Source organism: Chlorocebus sabaeus, chromosome 25 (genome assembly GCF_047675955.1).
Source record: "Chlorocebus sabaeus isolate Y175 chromosome 25, mChlSab1.0.hap1, whole genome shotgun sequence".
In the NCBI taxonomy this organism is placed as follows: Eukaryota; Metazoa; Chordata; class Mammalia; order Primates; family Cercopithecidae; genus Chlorocebus; species Chlorocebus sabaeus.
This window is the reverse complement of record NC_132928.1, coordinates 15,113,100-15,135,649: the sequence shown is the minus strand read 5'-3', so window position 1 is coordinate 15,135,649 and position 22,550 is coordinate 15,113,100. Positions and strand designations below refer to the sequence as shown.

Genomic DNA, 22,550 nt, shown 5'->3' with positions numbered 1-22,550 from the left:
TAAGAAAAATGAAATTATACTTACCATAGGAAATAGCACATACTCTCTGAGGAAATCTTGAGAATCAAACTGATTATAGTCTCCAAAATCAGCTGAGAAGAAAAGAAGGTGGAAGGAAGGGCAATATTTATTACATGAAATTAAAGATGGAATAAAATAGGGCAAACTCATCAGCACATTATTCCTCACATTTCATCCTATTTCTCACTATTATTAAATAAAAATAGCGCCAAGGTATGTTTGACGTAGTTACTTTTATCTAACAGTATGGTAAATATCAGCATGTAAGCACCACTACGTGATTTTTTAGAAATAATGAAGAAATTTGAAAACAATTCCTAAAGGCCACTTTAAAAAATTTAAACAAACCTATATTTATCTGTTTGTTAAATATGCATCAATTTGTATCTTAAGAATATCTGCCAAGGGGACTTTTTTAACTCAAGGTTAATCTGGAGTACTAAAGAACCCATCTGTATCTTTTCATATATATGCAGCTGGAAATTCCCACTGTAAAACACCCTTGGCAAGCAACCTCAAATATCTTTCTACCTCCTAAATAACTTCACATGTTACAAGATGCCAAAAATTGTTTTCCCTGTTTTCATGTCACCATGGTACAGTTTAAGCACATGCAAAATGAAATATATAAATGTCTTCTTATCTTGCTTGCTCTTCTAAGAACTAAACCTGCATGAAATTTTAATTTCATGTAAAACATTTAGCATCAGATAGAAATGGATCCAGGTATCTTTAAGGCAACAAGAGAGATAGGATGAGAGGATACACACACCGTGCACCAATGCTGAGAAGTTGCTGAGAAGGTAAAAAATAAACATCAACTTACAAACTCAGCACGTAACAAATTACCAATTAGGTGCAGCATTCAAGAAGAGCAAATATCACTCGCTCTGCCTATTTCCGAATTCAATCATTGGTTATCACATTCCACCACAACTTCTATTTCTGTTGATGTATCTTTCTAAAAACCCAGTAAGTGTTCTCCAAAAAAAGTTATTTGCAAAGGATTAGAGGACCTTTCATCAGACTGAACAGCTAGCTTCAAGGACCCAACGAAAAGGGAATCCAGAGGAAGTTCACCAAATTCCTCAAGGATCCTCCAGTATCCAGGATGCCCATAATAAGCCTAATGACTAAGTAGTGAGAGGAAAGAGTACATGCAGTAAACAAACAAAGCTATTTATTTATGTTTTAGAGACAGGGTCTTGCTTTGTCATCCGGGCTGGGGTGCAATGAACTGATCATAGCCCTCTGCAGCCTTAAGCTCCTGGACTCAGGCGATCCTCCCACCTCAGCCTCCTGAGTAGCTGGGACTACAGGTGCGCACCACCATGCTGGGCTAATTTTTTATTTTTACACTTTTCGTAGAGACATAGTCTCATTTTGCTGCCTAGGGTGGTCTCAAACTCCTGGTTTCAAGTAATCCTCTCACTTTGGCCTCCTAAAGTGCTGGGATTACAGGCATGAGCCACCACACCTGGCCCAATGAAGTGTTTTAAAAGGAGAAAGACCCAATTTGACAATGAGGGACATACTGATCTTCCCCATTATTTCAACAATGCTACCTCTGATTTCTCTAGCACAACTGGCCACTGTTTCTTCCCCTCCAGTCTTTAAGCAGACCGAGGTGATACATCAGATTTTGCCTGTTTCCATCCACAGAATTACAACAGAAGCTAACGGTATAGAAATTGTACTTCTAACAGAAATCGTTAAGTTGTTAATACTTCAGAATGAAAGAGGTCAGGAGAAGGGTTGCCTCTTCAGACATTTAGATCTGAGATGATTCAATTCAGTCCAGTGTCTGGGATGGGAAGTGAGTTCACACCTTCTAAAACAACAGTCCATGCAGCAAGGACCCAGCTGCTGGCTGGCTCACACTTGCAGAGAACCTGGTTTTCAAGAAAATGACTAAAAGGAAAAGTTTCTTTTCAAAAACTATATTACCATCTTCTTGCTTTTTAAAACAAAATATTTTTAATTTTTACTTTTTGAGACAGAGTCTAGCTTTGTCACCTAGGCTGGAGTGTGGCAGTGTGATCTCAGCTCACTGTAACCTCCACCTCCCAGGTTCAAGCGATTCTTGTGCTCCAGCCTCCTGAGTAGCTGGGATTACAGGCGTGTGTCACCATGCTTGGCTAATTTTTGTATTTTTATTAGAGACAAGGTTTTACCATGTTGGCCAGGCTGGTCTCGAACTCCTGACCTCCAGTGATTCGCCCACCTCAACCTCCCAAAGTGCTGGGATTACAGGCGTGAGCCACCACACCAGCCTATCTTGCTTTCAATATGACCGAAAGTGGTTAAGCCACCACTCAATAAACCATAATGAAAAAAATATACGTATAAAGTTCCACATATAACAATTTAGAGAAGGCAAAAGAGAGCTATGTAATAATATAAACCTATACAGGATGGGTTGAAAAATAAACTCAGTCCAATACATATTTGTTGTTTCACGTTACAATCATGGATTTTAAATTTATCTTTTTAATGGCATTAGAATACATTATACCATAATGTTTAAAGCTATCACACTCCAAGAAGTTGTGATAGTAACACCTTTGCAGCATCAAGCCACAGAATATGACCACATGGTGCCTTGGAATAATTCTGAGAAAATGCTCCACAAACCCTGAAATGTAGCGTTAATTAAAGGCAGAATAAAAGCTGCTATTTCCTCAAATAAAACTGTAATTATACAAGCATGAGCAGTTTGTAAACAGCTTTGGGAAATCTACCACCCGGCCACCAAAAATCACTAACTTTGCATTTTTCACGTAAGATAACTTGAAATAAAAAGGGAGCATTACTAAGGGATCATTTAAGTAAATCTAACTTCTCACTCTGAGAGGACAGTAACACCATGATCAAACAGAAAATGGAATTTCACATGCTGCTCATAACTATGTCTTACCTTGCACAGCTAGGCCGGCTAGCCGAATCACCTGGTCCAATGTACATCGTAATCGCCCTTCAAGCACATCTTTTTTGACTTGCAGATAATACTGATATCTGTTCATGGGAATAGAGGAACAAACAACCTTAAAAACACATACTTGGAATATATTCCCACAACATAGATGCCTCTAGATGTAAAACCTTGTGTACACAGCAGGATATGCCCGTGATGCTGATAAAGGCCATTTCTATAAAAGATGGAAAGTGACCTCTGCCTGTGTTTATCTTTGTTTGATGTAGCAGGTGCTACATCCTGTTCACTCTGAGCTTCAGAGGATTCTCATCACATCACTTATTTGCAGGCCAGCAGGATAAACTACTGATAAGGACCAGGTCTTCATAACAGAGCCCAAGAATGAAAATGCTTTTGCACACCTGGAGATCCACGACAACACAACTGCCAAAGTTACATTCAACAGTGTGCGCTCCTGAGTGCATTCTAGAAACACATCGCCTTTCAAACTCAAAAGTTTGGTAAGGCAGATCACAAAGAGGCCACGTAATTTGTAATTCCACTAAAAAATGATATACAGTTTTGACCTTATACATCTATGAATCAGAAAAATCTAATCTGATGCAACTTTCCAAACTGAAGTAAATTCTCAAACCAGCACAGTACAGATGGACAGAATCATGCCCAAACACATCACGTCTCAGACTAGACAAATGCCCTCAGGAGCTAACACAGTGTACTGTTTCCCTACCAATAAAACGGCACTCTTAGAATCACCTAAAACATTTAGAAAACTTCTCACTCAAGACGTTTATTTCCCAGGACTCCACTTCCTTTGACCATACTCTCAACACATAGTCACAACAACAACAATCACACTTTTCTAGCATTAATTTCTGGTAAATGCTAACAACGCTTTTGCTCCTGGTAACTATAACTCTGTATTTTAACTTCACTTTGGCATCTCAATCAAGGGAACCCAGAAGCGAACCAAAGCCCAACTTTCCTGGAGAGAGGCAATCGGCACTGAGAGCTAATTACTGCTGGCTCTCCCATGATGATGTCATAGGCATCATTAGACATAAGTCAATCCAATGTCTGTTTGAGGGAAGGAATTGGGCTCTGTGCACACTCCAGTAGAGTTCCACACTTCTTCTCTCCTCTTGGGTGTACTGAACAGAATAAAGACAACCACGCCACTCTTTGGTGGGAAAAACCTATACTCAAATCAGAAGGGCAAACACTGGGACTTTCTTAAAAATCCTTTTTAGTCAAACCTAATATGGGCTAGAAAAAATCACAAAGCAAAACAAAAAGCAAAATCTCAAGTTAGGAAAGAATGGTAAATTTCACCGATTCCTACTAATTAGAAAACGTTTGAATCTCATCCTCATGCCATTCATTCCTTCTCATCTTTCTGGAGTGGTTTTGACTTATTTGCTGCTCTCCAAGCCAGGAAGCCAAACAGGTATTTTAACCCATAGCTATCATGCACTTTCTATGGGCGTAAGTCTGCTAGATGCTGAGGAGTATCTTGGAGAGTGCTAAAACAGTCTCTGCCTTACAAGGATGCATATATCTTTTTGACCACTGTGACCATGTTTTTTTCTAGTGTACTATTTAAGGGTTCAGTGATTAAGAACCAAGGAGTAAAACGTCTGAAAAGGTGTTATCCTGGCATTATCTGCTAGAGGTAGAGCTTTGTTACCTGTCACCTTGGAGGTGAAAATGATCAGCTAAGATAATTTATTAGAGAATATCTTTGGAAGTAGACCAGTAACCAATTAATCTGCCACGAAAACAATAGCTCTAGTTTTTAAAAATCTGCTGCTTCCAACTTTCATCTATAGCTATCACTTCTATAATTTGTCAGCAAGTTCTGTTACAGATCCATTCTATCCCAGGAAACAGTGACTCACAATCCACTAGCAAGGAACACCAGGAACGTTTCTAATCATGTAGGTTGGATGTAGGATTTTGCTGGAATATAAAAATAAGGAGCTGAAGAAAGCAGGGCTCTCTCCTGGAAGCCATCCAAACTAGGAGAGAATCTAAACAGCAGCAATGATATGGTGCTATTACCACGAGATTGTGGGTATTACTGTATAAGACTGCAGAAATGAGAATGAAATTCAAACCACTTTGGAAATTGTTTGGCTGGTACAATTTTGGACAAAAGGCAGTTCTATAAAATACTATAATTCTATCGAACATGGTGACTAAATTTGACAACAGGAGTTGGAATTCTATTTCTAGAATGCCTGTTCTTTGCTTATTTCTCATTAGCGATTCAATTATAACAGTAGTAAAATATAACAGTGAATTCTATTTTGGAAACATGCAATTTCATGGAAGTATACTCCACCCTGTCACAGTTTTGGGTGGAGAGGAAAAGGAAAAAAAAAAAACAAAAAAAAAAACAATTTTCATGCCAGGAAAGTAAGTATTTGCCAACTTTCCAAAGAGATCCTCTTTGAAAATCCAAGCTCACAAGGAAAACTTTTTAATATTTTTCATATTCAGAGACCTGGAAATAGTCCATCTGACTCTTGAGGCCCAATGAATGGTTTTAGGTTAGGATTCTGCTCTTCCTTTAAGAATTAGTGAACATAATTATGCTTCTCGAATAAAGGTAAACTTTTATATTTTTAAATTTTGTTTTTAAAGATTAACTTTTTATTAAATACAGATTTCTCAGGGTAAAATTAAAAAGGTGTCCTAATAATAAGTGTTATTACGCATGACTACTGGGAACGAACGTGCTATGACCTAGTCTCTGGTGGCCTCATCTATCTGGAATCTCCCCATCCGACGGTAAGAAAATAAGTGACTTTTCCAAGTTACTTCCTCCCCTAGGAGTTTGAAAAATTAAGTTTGAAAAAATGCCCTATTGGGTCAAATCAACAGAGCCTTCAGTACTTTTGACGGCAGTATCAAAGGACTCCTTCCAAATCATACCCCATAACAATATCTTCAAAATTTAGAGATGAATTGCTAAAATCATTTTTTTTTTTTTTTTTTTTTTTTTGAGACGGAGTCTCGCTCTGTCGCCCAGGCTGGAGTGCAGTGGGGCAATCTCAGCTCACTGCAAGCTCCGCCTCCTGGGTTCATGCCATTCTCCTGCCTCAGCCTCCGGAGCAGCTGGGACTACAGGCGCCCACCACACGCCCGGCTAGTTTTTTGTATTTTTAGTAGAGACAAGGTTTCACCGTGTTAGCCAGGATGGTCTTGATCTCCTGACCTCGTGATCCACCTGCCTCGGCCTCCCAAAGTGCTGGGATTACAGGTGTGAGCCACCCAGCCCGGGCAAATTGCTAAAATCTTTATGCTCTCCTTTAAATTCATGTATGAGGAATTTATCTCAGCACATCTGCAACTGTGTTTTACTTGCAGTTCTGTTCATTCTTCTCAGAGTGAGCAGGTCTGTGTGGTGTTCTGAAAGGCATGGGCTGTATTACCACAGAACTACAAAAAAGGCATCAGGAACTCAGAGGCCGGGTACCTGAGTTTTTCAAATATTTCCCCCACCCCTCCCCACAAGTGAAATCTTCATTCCAGGTCCAGTTCAACAGATGTGCCCCAAACAGGAGACAGCCACGCAAAATAGTTAGAGCCTTGGGATCTGATTTTGGTCATACTACCACCCCAGAACGCAACACGCTCAGCGTAAGTCACAGGATGGTGATAGAGCAGGGCCCTTGCCACGGTTCCAGGTGTCTGCTGCCTTCCCAACAGGGTCATGCCCACCTACCTCGTTACTCCTGGGACTAGCTTTGGGGCCAATGAAATGAGAATAGTAGTGGGAAGTAATTGTTGCTCCCAAGCAGAAGTGTCCAGAGCCAGTGACCAGTTCTCTGCCTCTGCTTCCCTTTGCTCTGAGACCTGCAGTGAGCAGGGAGGGCAGGTTGCTCAGTGAGCCTGAGCCCTGGGCAAAGACGGCTGAGAGCAGAGCCTCAGACAACCCACAGTGGACCTGCCAAGTAGGCAGCAAATAAACCTTTGTTTGTGAAAGCCAAAGAGGCTGGGGGGTCATATATCACTGCAGCATGATGGAGCCTAAGCGATATAACAAGGGAAGGACTTTTACAATCCCAGTCCAATCCTTTCATTTTTTAGAGAAGGCGGCTGTGTTAAGGGAGGAGAATGACTTGTCCAAGGTAATACTGCTTCCTTAAAGACAAGGCCACAACCAGATCTGGGCATGAACAACCACAGTGGCGAAGGCAGGATCTGATCCCTGCCCATTCTGGGCAAGCCACCAATTTCACTGAAGTCTAAAAATAAAAGCGAAGGCCGGGCGCGGTGGCTCAAGCCTGTAATCCCAGCACTTTGGGAGGCCGAGGCGGGTGGATCACAAGGTCAGGAGTTCCAGACCAGCCTGGCCAAGATGGTGAAACCCCCGTCTCTACTAAAAATACAAAAATTAGCTGGGCGCAGCAGCATGCGCCTATATTCCCAGCTACTCAGGAGGCTGAGGCAGGAGAATCGCTTGACCTGGGAGGCAGAGGCTGCAGTGAGCCGAGATCGTGCCACTGCACTCTAGCCTGGGTGACAAAGCGAGACTCCATCTAAAAAAATAAATAAATAAAAATAAAAGCGAAAAATAAAACACCACTACCTGGTGATTTTTATGATGCTTCTAAGGAAGGGCTTCGATCACCAAGCTTTTCCCCAACCCCACTTAGACAGTCTGTGCTACAGCGTATGAGGCAAATGTTGACATGAGAAACTTTTCCATAAAATCCTATTACAGGACATGTTTCATACTGTAGCCAATGGTTATTCAGATCTGTTTTTTCTCCTGGCAGCAGCTTCTGGGATGTTTCACTTTTCTCCCCCAGAGATAGAAGGAAGGGAAAGAAGACGGAGTTATACATTTTAACTACTTGTTAACTTTCGAAGACGGATAAAGGGATAGAAGTAAAATCTACAGACCAGAGTTTCTGATTGTAGGCTCCTACCTGGAAGGAGCAGCTGTGTCCAACAGCAGGTACAAACTGGGCCCTCTGTGTATATATTTCTAAATGCAGATTTTTAAAAAGTAAAATGCAAGTCAGTCATCATCAGTGTCACACACAAGTCTTTACTCGTTTGCACTGAGTAGCTTCTATACTATGGATCATAAAAAATGTTATCCAAATTTAATAGCACATATCAGCATTCATTCATTACTCCTTCTGCCCCTACTGCTCAGGGAGGTCTGAGGGAGAAAGAAAACTTTCTTTTCTAGTTTGAAAAACAGGTTAGTGAGAGCATTCTGTAAGCTGTAACTACCAACCTGCAGAGTCACTATCATCACACACAGCTCCCGGTCTGCTCTTCCCTCCTCTAGAGTTCAAATTTAGTTAAACCAACGTATCTCTCCCCATAGGCATGGTCAGGAGGGATGTGACAATTTGGAGAGCAGGGCCATCCTTAAATTCCTCACTTTTTGAAGCCTTTCCATAAAACTACTGGAGTGGAGGACCAGACCAGGACCAGAAAGACAAATTGTCCTGTCACTGTTATTAAGAGCAGGGTAAGACTTAAAATGTGCTTTCCTCACTAGAAAACTTCCTTCATAACTAGCAATATCAGAGGAATCTTGCTAGAATGTACTGGAACCCAGTTCTCCGAAGTGCAGCATGTACCAAAGTGCCAGACAGCATTGCTTTCTGGCTGATGTGATATTCTGCAAACGGAAACAAATGGAAACGTTTCTCTACTATAAAAGACAAAAAAGAGGGAACTGAGGACAAGTAGTCCTAGAGTCCCGGGGTACAGGAGAGCAAAGGGGAATAATTTTAAATCTTAGATTGACAGAGATACCCACAGGAGGGAACCAGCACATTCCATCCATTCCAGCGGGTGTTCACAGCTGTAAATCCAGATAAAGGACAGGGTGGCCCATGCTGTTCTCAGTCTGCCAGGACCAGATAAATACTATGTATGCAGGCATGTAACCAGATAAACCTGAATGCCTCCCTCCCTCCATCCCTCTATCCTCAAAACTCTTGAGAAGAATTTCAGTTTATGACTATTAAAGTCTAATAATGTGTTTGGTACCCGACCCATGCACTATCTAAAAGCTTTTACATTTAATAACTGTTCAAGCCGACAGTCAATTAAAAGTCTGCACTGTCTAACAAACTACAAAGCAAATACTCCTGCGACTATGCAAAACTGAAGTAACCCCAAAGGGAGGGGGAAAACACAAACAAAAGGAAAAGCTAAAACTAAAACTCTAGCAAGGATACCCTTAAAAGGGAAAGTTTTTCTTCTAGCCTTTTTGTACTATAAGCTAATACGTGTACATGCATGAGAAGAAAACCATGTGCATATACCCAAATACAGACAAGATTTTCTTGGCAAACACTCAAGTCTAGAAGTTTTCAACATTCAGTGATCAATAAATACCCTATTTTGCCAGAGACACCCAACTTCTTAATAAGATTCCTTCAGTTTCAACGAGCTGAAGGATTGCAATTATTTCCTAAAAAGGATAATATTTGTTTAAATGCATACAAAGACACACAGGCCTTAACTAGTGAAAAACGGCCAATGATAGCAAGGTGTTGCAAAAGAGAAAGACATGTCACGACCTGATCCTTGCTTTCTGCTCTTGAACTCTTGAATTAATTATAACAAATTACAGGGAATCCAAGTACTGTTTATAAGTATAATAAATTCCCTAATAGTAGCCTATCATCTAATCAGGGGTTCTGTTTAGAAAAGAAAAACTCATTTCTGAAATACATCATAGAGGGAGAGAGAATACCCTGACATCACTTCTTTCTGTACTATCCTATGCTATTGGGTACAGATTTCTTTACAGCAATCAATCCCTAGGATTTAAAAGGGCCCGACATGGTTCCCTGCTGAGGGCTATGATGCCCTGAACTAGGAAAACATGCCAACAGAAGTAGAAATACTTAGCCTCACAAGAAAATACTGTGCTAAAGTGTTTGATGTTAAAATGAAATGAGTCTGTTTTGATCTGTCTTTAAAATATCTAATGACTTGGGAAAGTTTTGCAGTTCCTTAAAAAGTTAAACATAGAATTATCACATGATTCAGCAATTATGCTCCTCGGTATATAGCCATACAAACTGAGAGCACATGTTCACACAAAAACTGATGCATGAATGGTAATGTTGTTCACAATAGCCAAAAAGAGGAAACAACCCCAAAGTCCAACACCTGATGAATGGATAAACACAATGTGGTCTCTCCAAACAATGGAATATTATTCAGCCATAAAAAGAATGATGTATCGATACATGCTGTAACACGGATGAACTTTGAGGCATTATGCTAAGTAAAGATGCCAGACACAAAGATCACATTTTGTGTGATTCCATTCATAAGAAATGTCCAGAATAGGCAAATTCATAAAGACAGAAAATAGATGAATGGTTGCCAGAGGCTGAGGGAAAAGGAGGCTGAGGAATGCCTGCTAACATTTTGAAATTAGACAGTGACAGTGGCTGCACAACTTTGTTAAAACACTAAACGTCACTAAATTGTATACTTTAAAGTGGTTAAAATGATGGATTTACTCAGGACCATAAGACAGGGTGAAAAGAAAAAAAAATAATGGTGAATTGACGTTACGTGGATTTTAGCTTAAAAAAAAAAAAGAACAAAACACCCAATGATCCTAATCGGGAAAAAATCCAAAATCCTGACACAGTACACCAGGCTCTTCATGATCCAGTCAAAACTACTTTTTTTTTTCCAACTTCATGTCTCACCACACACCCCATACCTGAGCTGTCATAAGTGTGTGGTGCCCCCCATAGTTGCCATGTTGTTTCCTGCCTCCTCGCCATTTCCTTGGTCTAATCACCCTTGCCTATCCTCCTCCATTCGCCCAATCACCTGTCCATGCTCCAAGGCTCGGATGAAATGTATCTCCTCTCCAAAAGCTTCCCAAACCCTCTCAGCAAGTTAGTGAATCCTTTCACATCCTCCACTATACTTCCCCCAGGCCTCTCCTACACTGGCACCAGCACCTCCCCAACTCCGTTGTGATCAGTACCTGGCACTAAGTAAATGCTCAATAAACATTTCTGAGTAGATGAAATACTGACAGAGAGACAAAGACAGAAGAAAGGAGGGAGAAAGGGAGGAATATTAATTACCTCATAGTAAAGTTATTAGATGTTATTTCTATAATATGAAAGAGTGCCTAAAAATTCTAGAAATGGAACTCATCACACTTCAAGCAGGAAGTCTTGGGAAATTTGTCTTTATGCACAGAGCAATACTACTCCTTCAGTGTGAAATGTTTATTTTTAAATGACTTAAACTGATCTCTGAGCTACCATGCAGCAAAGAAAGAACTCAAGGATGAATCACAGTCAGAGACCAACAGCATTAAACCAGGTGGACAAAAGGAGCACAGATCAGGGAACATCAATGCTCCATGCTAATCAGCCAACCAAAACCACTCCTCTGAATTGCAGCTGTCAACTACGGAGCCTCGTCCCTCTTACACTAGCAATAAATATGTCTTGACTCATCAGCTCAAAATACACATCTGCCTGCCCTGAAAATCGTGTGTTCATAATATTACCTACAACTCACTGTGGGAAAAGGGAGCTGAAATTATATCTGGAAGCTGGGTGAGTCAAATGCCCAAAGATTTGTCTTCTTGGTAAACAGCCAGGTTCCCAGCTAAGGATTCTGCATAACATCCTTGAATCTTTGGTGAGCTACCAGGTGGAGTACAGGGCTGTTATTACTGATATGCCTGGCCTGAAGGATAAAATACATAAAAATCAACAAATGAAAGGCAAGAAGATCATCTCTGTGAATGGGCACGAGTTCTTCCCTAGAATCCCTAATTAAAGGTAGTCCCTACCTTTTCACAGGTAAGCAACTGCTAAAAGATGTCAGTTCCCTGTCGATGAAGTCCCAGAAACGAGTAGGAAATACTACGTGCTTAATAAATGTTTGATGAACGAATGAGGCAATGGAAGTAAATCCTTAATTCTATGTCCCTTGAGACTATGACAAAAATGGAAAGAATAGAATTTCCTGCCAAAAGCAGAGGCTCATGTCTGTCATCTCAGCACTTTGGGAGGCTGAGGTGAGGAGAGTGCTTCAGCCCAGGCCAGTCTGGGCAACATGGTGAAACCCCCCCCACAAAAAAAAAAAAAAAAAAAAAAAAGGAAAGGGAAGGGGGAAGGGAGGGAGCGAGGGAGGGGAAGGAAGGACAGCCAAACTAGCTGGGCGTGGTAGCATGCACCTACAGTCCCGGCTGCTCAGGAGGTGGGGTGGGAGGATCAATTAAGCCCAGGAGTTTGGAGGTTGCGGTGAGTTGTGATCGCACCACTGCACTCCAAGCTGAGCAACAGAATGAGACTGTTTTCCCGCAATACCCCTGCAAAAACGAAAGATAAAGAAATTCCCAGCCCATGTTAAGTCATATGGCTAGGCACATTGCCAGTGACCACAGACTGTGTATGGATGGGAGTGCCATCTACATTCCTGACTCCAGCATCTCTGTCATTGTTAACCATGAGCCCACTTTCCAAGTTTTGTCCCTAAGAGCCAGCCAAGCCTAACTTTAAACTTCGGTTGATGCTTTGTTTACTGGCCAGTCTAAATTTTGAAAATTTCTAATTGCTGGCTTCCAGGCTTTAGTGCTTCATCACTGCAGGTGCCCCTACTCACCCCATGCTCTCTTAGTCACTGAAGGCACATTTTCTCATAGTCACAGCTTAAAAATATCTGAGTACCTGTCAGGCGTGGCTCATGCCTGTAATCCCAGCACTTTGGGAGGCTGAGGTGGGTGGATCATTTGAGGTCAGGAGTTCAAGACCAGCTTGGCCAACATGGTGAAACCCCGTCTCTACCAAAAGTATAAAAATTAGCCAGGCATGGTGGCTCATGCCTGTAATCCCAGCTACTGGGGAGGCTGAGGCAGGAAAATCGCTTGAACCTGGGAAGCAGAGGTTGCAGTGAGCAGAGATCACGTCACTGCACTCCAGCCTGGGTGACACAGTGTGACTCAGTTTCAAAACAAAACAGTTACAACAAAAAATCAGAGTACCAGCCGGGCGCGGTGGTTCATGCCTGTGATCCCAGCACTTTGGGAGGCCGAGGCAAGTGGATCACGAGATCAGGACTTCAAGACCAGTCTGGACAAGATGGTGAAACCCTGTCTCTACAAAAAATACAAAAAGTAGCTGAGTGTGATGGTGGGCGCCTGTAATCCCAGCTACTCGGGAGGCTGAGGCAGAGAACTGCTTGAATTTGGGAGGTGGAGGTTGCAGTGAGCCAAGATTGCATCACTGCACTCCAGCCTGGGCAACAGAGTGAGACTTTGTATTAAAAAAAAAAAAAAAAAAATCAGTGTACCACACAAGTAACCCATATTAAAAGAACATCTGAAAACAGACATAAAAAAACAAACACAAAAGCTGGATGGAATGTTTATCAGAAATAGCAAAATAGGGACTATCTGCTCAGAAGTCAGCAATATGAGAGATACTTCAGAGATCCTGCTGGATGACTTTAATTTCCATAGCATGGACCTGTGGTGAGACAATTGAGTGAGACACCCCACTATTCTTTCTTTCTTTTCTTTCTTTCTTTCCTTCCTTTTCTTTTTTCTTTTCTTTTCTCTTTTCTTTCCCCCCCCCCCCTTTCTTTTTTTTGAGACAGAGTCTTGCTCTGTCACCCAGGCTGGAGTGCAATGGCACGATCTTGGCTCACTGCAACTTCTGCCTCCCATCCTGCCTCAGCCTCCCAAGTAGCTGGGACTAGAGGTGTGTGCCACCACACCCAGCTAATTTTTTTTTTTTTATTTTTATTTTTAGTAGAGATGGGGTTTTGCCACGCTGACAAAGCTGGTCTCGAACTCCTGACCTCAGATGATCTGCCTGCCTCGACCTTCCAAAGTGCTGGGATTACAGGTATGAGACACCGCACCCGGCCTACCCACCCCACATTCCATGTGGCCACTATGATCCGTGTTCAACCTCTCCCCAATCATAGCAATTTGATATTATAGATTTTATGCATTTGTAATGATAACATGCCTATCCATCTCTATTTTTTTAAGTAGAGACAGGGGTTATGCCATGTTGGCCAGGATGGTCTTGAACTCCTGGCCTCAAGTGATCCACCTGCCTTGGCCTCCCAAAGTGCTTGGATTACAGGCATGGGCCACCAGGTCCATCCCATCCATCTCTATTTAGCACCCTACTAGCCCAGAAGTACCTTGAAGGTGGAAACCACCTCTCTCTATTCTATAATTCACAGACTCAGTAGATGATCCTAGACTTGGTAGTTGCACAAAAAGCATTATGATCATTTACTGACTCAGAGACACCCAGTGGGTAAAAAACAATGCTTTTTGGAAGTTAGCCACCCAAATAGTTGGCATAAAACAACACTGGACTCAGCAGAAAGAAAAAAAAACAAAACCACCTATACCCTAGGCATTACATAATATAAAGCCTTTCCCCAGTCAACAAATTGGAAAAACTCATTCTGCCCTCTGGGTTCCCATTGATTTTGTAACTCTAACATGGTACTGATCAAACAACTCAGTTAATTACGTGCGTTTATTTTTGCCTCCTTTGCTGTTTTATAAAATTGCCCTGTTCATGTTTGTATTTCCCCCCCTCATACTACCTTACTATGTATTTACATTAAAGCAGGATATTATTATTATGTCCACACATTTAAAAGATGGTCAATTACATACTGGCTGAAAGAAACCTTACGCTGTTCCTAGTGTACTATGAAAAAAATAATAAAAACACACCACATGTCTATCAAAAGCTTTGGAAGAATTGAATTCTCCACAATTGGAATTTTTATCAATTTCTCTAGATATTAAGAAATCAGAGCCTTCAAATAGTTATTAACAATGACAGTGCTTTGCATTTGTGGAGTTGTTTTCCAAGAACTGTCATGTATAATATTTCCTGTCATTTCATATTCGCAACAACCCTGCAAGATAGCCACAGTAGTCCCGTTTATCCACGGGGAAATGGAGGCTCCCAGAGGGTAGGCGACTTGCCAAGTCTTCTGATTTTATAGTCAAGTGCTCTTTTATTACAACATTATGCCTGTGTAGTAGGTCAGTCTATAGTTTCTACAAGCCTGGAGAATAAATCTCAAAAAAAAAAAAAAAAATGAAGAAGAGAAAAAAACTACAGAAGTCTATGAACAGATCACAACATGAATCCATTGACAATATAATGATTTTTTTAATGTTGGAAATGAATGAATGATTTTCTTTTGCAGAATCTTCAAAGCAGCTGAAGACCTCAAATGTGGCAACAACTGCCAAAGATAAAATACCAAATCAGCAAACATCTCACTGCCCAAGAATCTAGTATCTTCCTATGCTGTGATTTCTGCCAAAATCATGCTTGATATTTTCAAGCATGGAAATGTCCCTCCACAATTCTTCCTTTCAAACCCTTCTTGAGACTCTAGAATTAGAGGAGGAGATACTTCATTTGTTAAATGCAATTCAAAAATCATTTTGAACATCCTTTCTTCTTTTAGAGTTTTACTTTTCTAACTGCCTCAGTTTCTACAAGACCATCTTTTGTAACTCGTGACACATAGTAAACTTTAAGTCAGAAACTGTAACTTCCTAGAGAAAAAAAAATGATAGCCAAAGTGACAAGTGACTACACATAAATAGAAGGAAACCCTTGGTTTAGGACATGGGTAGAGGGATGGGGGATTGCCAAGCAGAGAACTGTAATTCCCAAATCAGAGAAATTCTTTCATTTCATGAAAGAAGGCTGCTATAAACACATTCCTCCTTTTCATCCTAGACTTAAGAACTTAAAACTCTCTCATTAGAAACCAGAATAGGAGCACATTAAATATTTCTTTGGGGACCAAAAATTCAGGGGCATGAAGTCCAGGGAGGATGCCAGTTTGGGGCAGTAAGTGGCTGTACGGGGCACACCCTGTGGGCATCAGACCATATTCAAAGGAGAGCACTCTCCAGAAAAGAAGTACGAAGTAGGTATTCAAATTCTCTCTTTAAAAACCAAAATAAAATAAAATAATCTCAGCAGGCTTTTCCTAAAAAAAAAAAAAAAGATTACAGGCTGGGCGTGGTGGCTCACGCCTGTAATCCCAGCACTTTGAGGGGCTGAGGCAGGCAGATCACAAGGTCAAGAGACTGAGACCATTCTGGCCAACATGGTGAAACTCCGTCTCTACTAAAAATACAAAAATTAGCCAGGCATGGTGGTGCGCTCTTGTAGTCCCAGCTACTTGGGAGGCCGAGGCAGAAGAATCGCTTGAACCAGGGAGTCAGAGTTGCAGTGAGCCAAGATCGTGCCACTGCACTCCAGCTTGGTGACAGAGCGGGTCTCTGTCTCAAAAAAAAAAAAAAAAAAAAAAAAAAAAAAATTATGATTGCAGAAAATATATGGCCTCCTAAAATCTGTTAATATGTTCATAAAACCAGCACAAAATCTAGTGGATAGAAATCATTATAAAAGCTGTCAGATTCTATTAACATTAGTATAATGATTTCTTATCTTTTTATAGAACTTTTATTTAAAAAGTAAACCTACTTAGTTTACTGGTAAAATATTAGAAGTGTATATATATATATATATTCCATTATTTATTTATCCATCCATTTGACAAAAGCTTAATGAGCACCCACTACATGCCAGGAGTTATTCTAGGCACTAGGAATATCACAGTGAATGAAACCCATGCTCATGGAGCTCACAGTCTAGTGGGGAAGACAAGCAAAAATCAAGTAAATAAACAATAGGTCCAATGAGAAAAAAGCAGGCAAGAGACACAGAGAGTAACAAGGTAGGAGGTGGTCAAGAAAGGTTTCTCTGATAAAAGCAAACTTTGAACAAAGATCTGAAAAAAAAAATGAGGAACTAGCACTGTGGATATTTGGGGGATGGAGGCTTTCGCTTCAAACAAAGGGAATGGCAAGTAGAAAGGCTTTCAGGAGAGCTAGTGTGGTGCATTCATGAATGGTCAAGAGGTCAGTGTAGCAAAGAGTGAGCAAGAGGATGAATCGTTGGGCTGACAGAAAAGGCAGGAAGTGGTACAAACCACAAAAGGCCTCGCAGGGCACAGTAAGGGTTCTGACTCCTCTAAGATGGCAAACCAGTGGAAGGTACTGAGCAAAGGAGCTGCATAAACGGATACCCATTTAACAAGATGGTACTGGCTGCTTTGTAGACACTGGACTGTGAGGGGCAAGGGTGGAAGCGGAGATGCCAGTCAGAAAAAATGACGGCAGACTGGATTAGAGAGATAGCAGTACACGCAGAAGGAAGTAGTCAGAATCTAGACATATATTGAAGGCTGGATGTGGTGTATGGGAGAAAGAATCCTGAGCAACTAAACTAAACCTTTCAGATAAAGACTTCTCACTTTTTGAAAACGGACAGACAAAATAGACTTGGGGGAAATGGATTTGATGATCTTTTAAAAATTATAACCACATAATCTTTCATTAAAACCTATACATTCAAAATAGTTATCAAACCACGTCAAACATTTGATCCAATCGTTTTAAAAAAGGAAGTATCTTTGATAGAATAATGGATTCTCCCTTTTTCTTTTTATCATCTTCTTCCTCTTCCCTGTCCCTCAAATCCTCTGGCTCCTATTTTTGTAAAAGAACGATCTTGATAGAATGAAGTCCACACATATTTCCATCTGATTTCTATTATTTGAATTTTGAGTCCAGATGAAGAATGGCAACGAGACCATGCAGTAAATGTGCAGTGAATAAGTGGGCAGGTGGTAGGAATCGGGAAATGAAACACTGCTCTCACCCAGGGTTTAGCAAAATCTCTGGGAGGCCCAAGTAAAGGGTATTTCCTTTCTTCCCACTTGAGTCCTATTATCAAATCACTATACTTTAAAAACACCATCATTTTTAGTAACATTAAAAATGGTCTTTGCAGTGTAACTTTATCAAAAGGCATGCACTAAAAAGATTGGGGAGAAAAAATAAGTTAGTGCAATTAATAATATAGTTACTAAGTCATGCGTTTCTGCCATTTAAAGTTTCTTGTTTCTATGAAAACTCATCTAGAGCCACCACCGACTTCACATTGGTAAACTAAGTCCAGTACATTTTCCTCACAGAATGAAATCCCAAGTATTGCCTCACTTTTTCATGTTAGCCCGTTCCATATAATTGTCATCAATTCTTAAAGGCATGACCATGCTTATAGACAGGATGATTTCCTCATAAAAGTCATGATCACAGATTTAAGTCTAAAGAAGAATATGATCATAAGTATATGCAAATGAGAATAAACATAATGGACTCCTTTATAGTTTACCACCCAGAAATAGATACGTTCACATGACCATCTTCTATATGTTTATCATCTTCTCAGTGAAGGAGGTCTGTAATAATATTACATGAAAACAAGCTATTATTTAGGAATTAAAATACATTGTTTCACAATTGTTTGAGAGAATACAATTTGGTAGCTGATTTTGATGATTCAGGTAACTAGAGTACTATATGCTTTTATAATTCTTAATTTGAACTCTGTGAAAACACTGACAGAGTCATAAACTACTACAAATATATGAAAAAAGGTGACCTTCAGGAGATCAAGGACTTCATCTGTTTTGTTCAGTGCTGTATTACCAGTAACCAGAAGTTTCCTTGCATACAACAGATGCTCAGTAAATATTTATTTTTTTATCCCCCAAACCATCTTCAAGTAAATACTTATTGAATGCATGCACGAACAATGAATGAAAAATCCTTGATACTTTGCCCAAAATGGACTGTCCAAGCCAACTAGAATATTAATTATGTAAAATTGTGTTAAGTTACACTACTCACTTCATGCTAAGGATCAATATATGGTGTTCGACAAAATAATTTTAGGAAGTACTAAAGTAGATACATTTTTTCAAAACATAGGGTTTTATGAGAAGAAAAAAATGAATTCATTTTATAATGAACACATTGGCAACTCTAGATTTAGAAAATATTTTTCCTTAATGACCTCATCAGATTAAAATTCTAGAGAAGACATTGCATGACTTAGTTTCAAGATACAGAAGGAGATTTCATCCTGTGAACGTGTGACCCAACAGTAATAGGGAAACCTCGAACTTTAAAAAATTCTTTAGCAGAAATATCAATCCAGGGCTATCTGTGCTACAATTATTTGCTTCCTACCACATTCTAGGTATCCTTGAGGATTTTGCACTGCAATTTTCCTCTCCTCTTACATAATTTCCTCAGCTCGGAATGTTCACATAATTTCCTCAGCTCGGAATGTTCTCCCTTCACACTTTCCACTCATCCACCAGTGAGCCCTTGATACTGATGGGAGCTACCTCTTTGGGTATTTGGGGGAGAAAACAGGCTTACAGCCCCTGGTCCAGGCTGTTTTCCTGCCTAACAATGCTGACTCACCACAGGGACATCTCTTGTCACAGTTAATTTTATGTGTTAATTTGGCTAGGCCATGATATCCATATATTTGGTCAAATATTTTTCTAGATGTTTCTGTGAAGGTATTTTTTGATGAGATTAACACATTTAAATCAGTAGACTTTGAGTAAAGCAGAATGCTTGTCACAATGTGAGTAGGCCTCGTCCAATCAGTTGAAGGTCTTACAGAGAAGAGATGGACCACCCAGAAGCAAGACTTTGGACCTGAACTGCAAATCTTCCCTGGGCCTCCAGTCTGCTGGCCTGCCCTGCAGATTTTGCATTTGTCAAATCTCCCCATTTATATGAGCCAATTCCTTACAATAAGTTTCTCTCCCTATTTACATACACATCTCATTAGTTCTGTTTCTCTGGAGATCACTGAATAATGCCCGCCTCCAAAGCTCCTCCTTAGCATTCCACCCATGAAAGGTACCTCCAGCTGGCATCCAAAACATACTACTTATGTTGCTCAAATACTTTTATGTGACCATCTAATCTACCCAAAAAGATTGAAAATCCCATTCAGGACAGGGCTGACATTTTGTGTCACTCTGTATATTGCAGAATGCCTTATACTTAGGAAAGAATTAATGTGTTAAATGAATGCCCAGAGGTGAGTCTGGAAGGCAAAGGAGGCTTCTAAGGCAAGAAGGAAAGAGGAAAAGGGAGATACTTCAACTACTGTAAAGAGGAGAGGAAGAAGTGAGAAACCCAGGGTGTCCAGAGACACTGAATGGCACAGACAAGTAAAATAGGGCTATGCAAGGAAGCAGAAGACAAAAAGGAATATAGAGGCTTGCCATGCTTCAAACGCCTCTGAATGTTTGTCTTTATCTTCTAAGCAATAGTAAGACATTATATATTTTCAACAAAGGAAGGAAAACGATGAAAGCAATTCTTTAGAAGGATGCTTTAGAGTTGGTATGTACACCACATTATATAAATGGGTGGTACAGATACTAATTAGGAGGTCAAATAATAATGATGACAGTGTTAGGTACTACAAAGTGTGCTTTTCTGTTTATTAACCAGTGTAATCTTCACAAGAGCTTCTTTCATTCATGGAGAAACTGAGTCTTAAGAAGGATAAATAACTCACCTGAGGTCACACAGAGAGCGAATGGCACAGCAGAATTCAAATCCAAGTCTGTCTGACTCTAAAGCCTGTGCTCTTTACCATCTCATTGTATTTAAGGCTGGAGGTGAGGAGACATAAATTGGGGGCAGAGTGGGCTAGAATGGATTTAACTGGAAAGGCACGGCACATAGTGGTAAATGTGTGGATTCTGGAGCTTCACTGTGTAGGCTTGGATCCCAGCTCTGTCATGTACTCAAACTGTGCGGGCAAGTTACTCAACCTCTCTGTGCCTTAGTTTCCTATTCTGTGAAATCAGAATAACAGTACTAACTCAAAAAGTGGTTACAAGGGCTGAATCGGTTAATAGGGATGAAGAGCTTAGAACTGTGCTTGGCCATAAACACTCATGAAATATCAGGAGTCATCATTACTGTTAATATTAAGAAAGATCAGCCAAGCGCAGTGGCTCACGCCTATAATCCCAGCACTTTGGGAGGCCAAGGGAGAAGGATTGCTTGAGCCCAGGAGTTCAAGACCAACCTGAGCAATACAGTGAGACCTTGTCTCTACAAAAAAAGTTTTTAAAAAATTAGCCAGGCGGCCGGGCGCTCAAGCCTGTAATCCCAGCACTTTGGGAGGCCGAGACGGGTGGATCACGAGGTCAGGAGATCGAGACCATCCTGGTTAACCTGGTGAAACCCCGTCTCTACTAAAAAGTACAAAAAAACTAGCCAGGCGAGGTGGCGGGCACCTGTAGTCCCAGCTACTCGGGAGGCTGAGGCAGGAGAATGGCGTAAACCTGGGAGGCAGAGCTTGCAGGGAGCTGAGATCCGGCCACTGCACTCCAGCCTGGGTGACAGAGCAAGGCTCTGTCTCAAAAAAAAAAAAAAAATTTAGCCAGGCATGGTGGCACATGCCTGTAGTCCCAACTACACTCAGGATGAGGTAGGAGGATCTCCTGGGCCAGGAGGGTGCAGTGAGCTATGATTGCAACATTGCACTAAGGCCTGGATGAAAGAACAAGACTCTGTCTCAAGGAAAAAAAAAAAAAGATCAATAGGATTTGCAACTGAATAAATGCCAGGATACTTGCTTTTATGATTACTGATATCCCTTGAGGGCCTCAAACACAAAAGGTACTTACATTTGCATAATGAATAACAAATTGAATACAGAAAGAAAGAAAAAAAAAAAACACAAGATCAAGTATTTAAGATTTCTCAGCCTTACAATTTGCTTTTCATTTTGCTGGCAGTAATACAATTTTTGGAAAACTATTGATTTAAACTAGCATATGCAAATTCAGCAGAAATAAGTACATTCATCAGAGCCTGTGTGAGACTGTCCACAAGACATGTACTAGAAATGTTCACAGCAACACGGTTCCATTCTTAATAGCTCCTAAATGTAAACAATTCAAATGTCCTTTGTAGAATGGGTAAATTGTAATGTATGTCTTCCTTTGATAGAATATTATGCAGCAACGAAAATGAATGATCTCTATACACAACAATATAGATGACTCACAAAATGTTGATTAATGAAGTAAGACATCAAAGAGCATATACTGTATTACTCTACCTAAAAAGCTTTTTGTTTTTTGTTTTTAAAGAAAAGCAAAACTAATATATGGTATTAGAATTCAGGATAATGGTTATCCTGATCCATAGACACTGAGAGGAAGCACAAAGACAGATTCTGAGTGGCTGGTGATGCTCTGATTCTTGATGTAGGGACTGACTGCATGGGTGTGTTCACTTTACAAAGATTCATGGAGCTGTACACTTTTCTTTTTTCTTTTCTTTTTTTTTTTTTTTTGAGATGGAGTCTCACTCTGTTGCCCAGGCTGGAGTGCAGTGGTGCAATCTTGGTTCACTGCAAGCTCCACCTCCCGGGTTCACACCAGTCTCCTGCCTCAGCCCAGTCTCCTGCCTCAGCCTCCCGAGTAGCTGGGACTACAGGCGCCTGCCACCACTCCCGGCTAATTTTTTTTGTATTTTTAGTAGAGACAGGGTTTCACCATGTTAGCCAGGATGGTCTCGATCTCCTGACCTCATGATCCACCTACCTCAGTCTCCCAAAGTGCTGGGATTACAGGCGTGAGCCACCGCGCC

General features: G+C 40.6%; 1 protein-coding gene across 2 annotated transcripts in view; it reads right to left on the bottom strand.

Annotated features, from left to right (window-relative positions):
- Positions 1 to 22,550, bottom strand: part of PTPN14 (protein tyrosine phosphatase non-receptor type 14) — a 205,382-nt gene that overhangs the window by 63,891 nt on the left and 118,941 nt on the right. For both annotated transcript variants that reach the window (XM_007988457.3, XM_007988458.3), the window contains 2 exons: positions 2,939 to 3,036; positions 25 to 92 (listed from right to left, as the gene is read on the bottom strand). In XM_007988457.3, the coding sequence (XP_007986648.2) occupies positions 25 to 92; positions 2,939 to 3,036 (166 nt within the window). The remainder of the gene's footprint in view (positions 1 to 24; positions 93 to 2,938; positions 3,037 to 22,550) is intronic.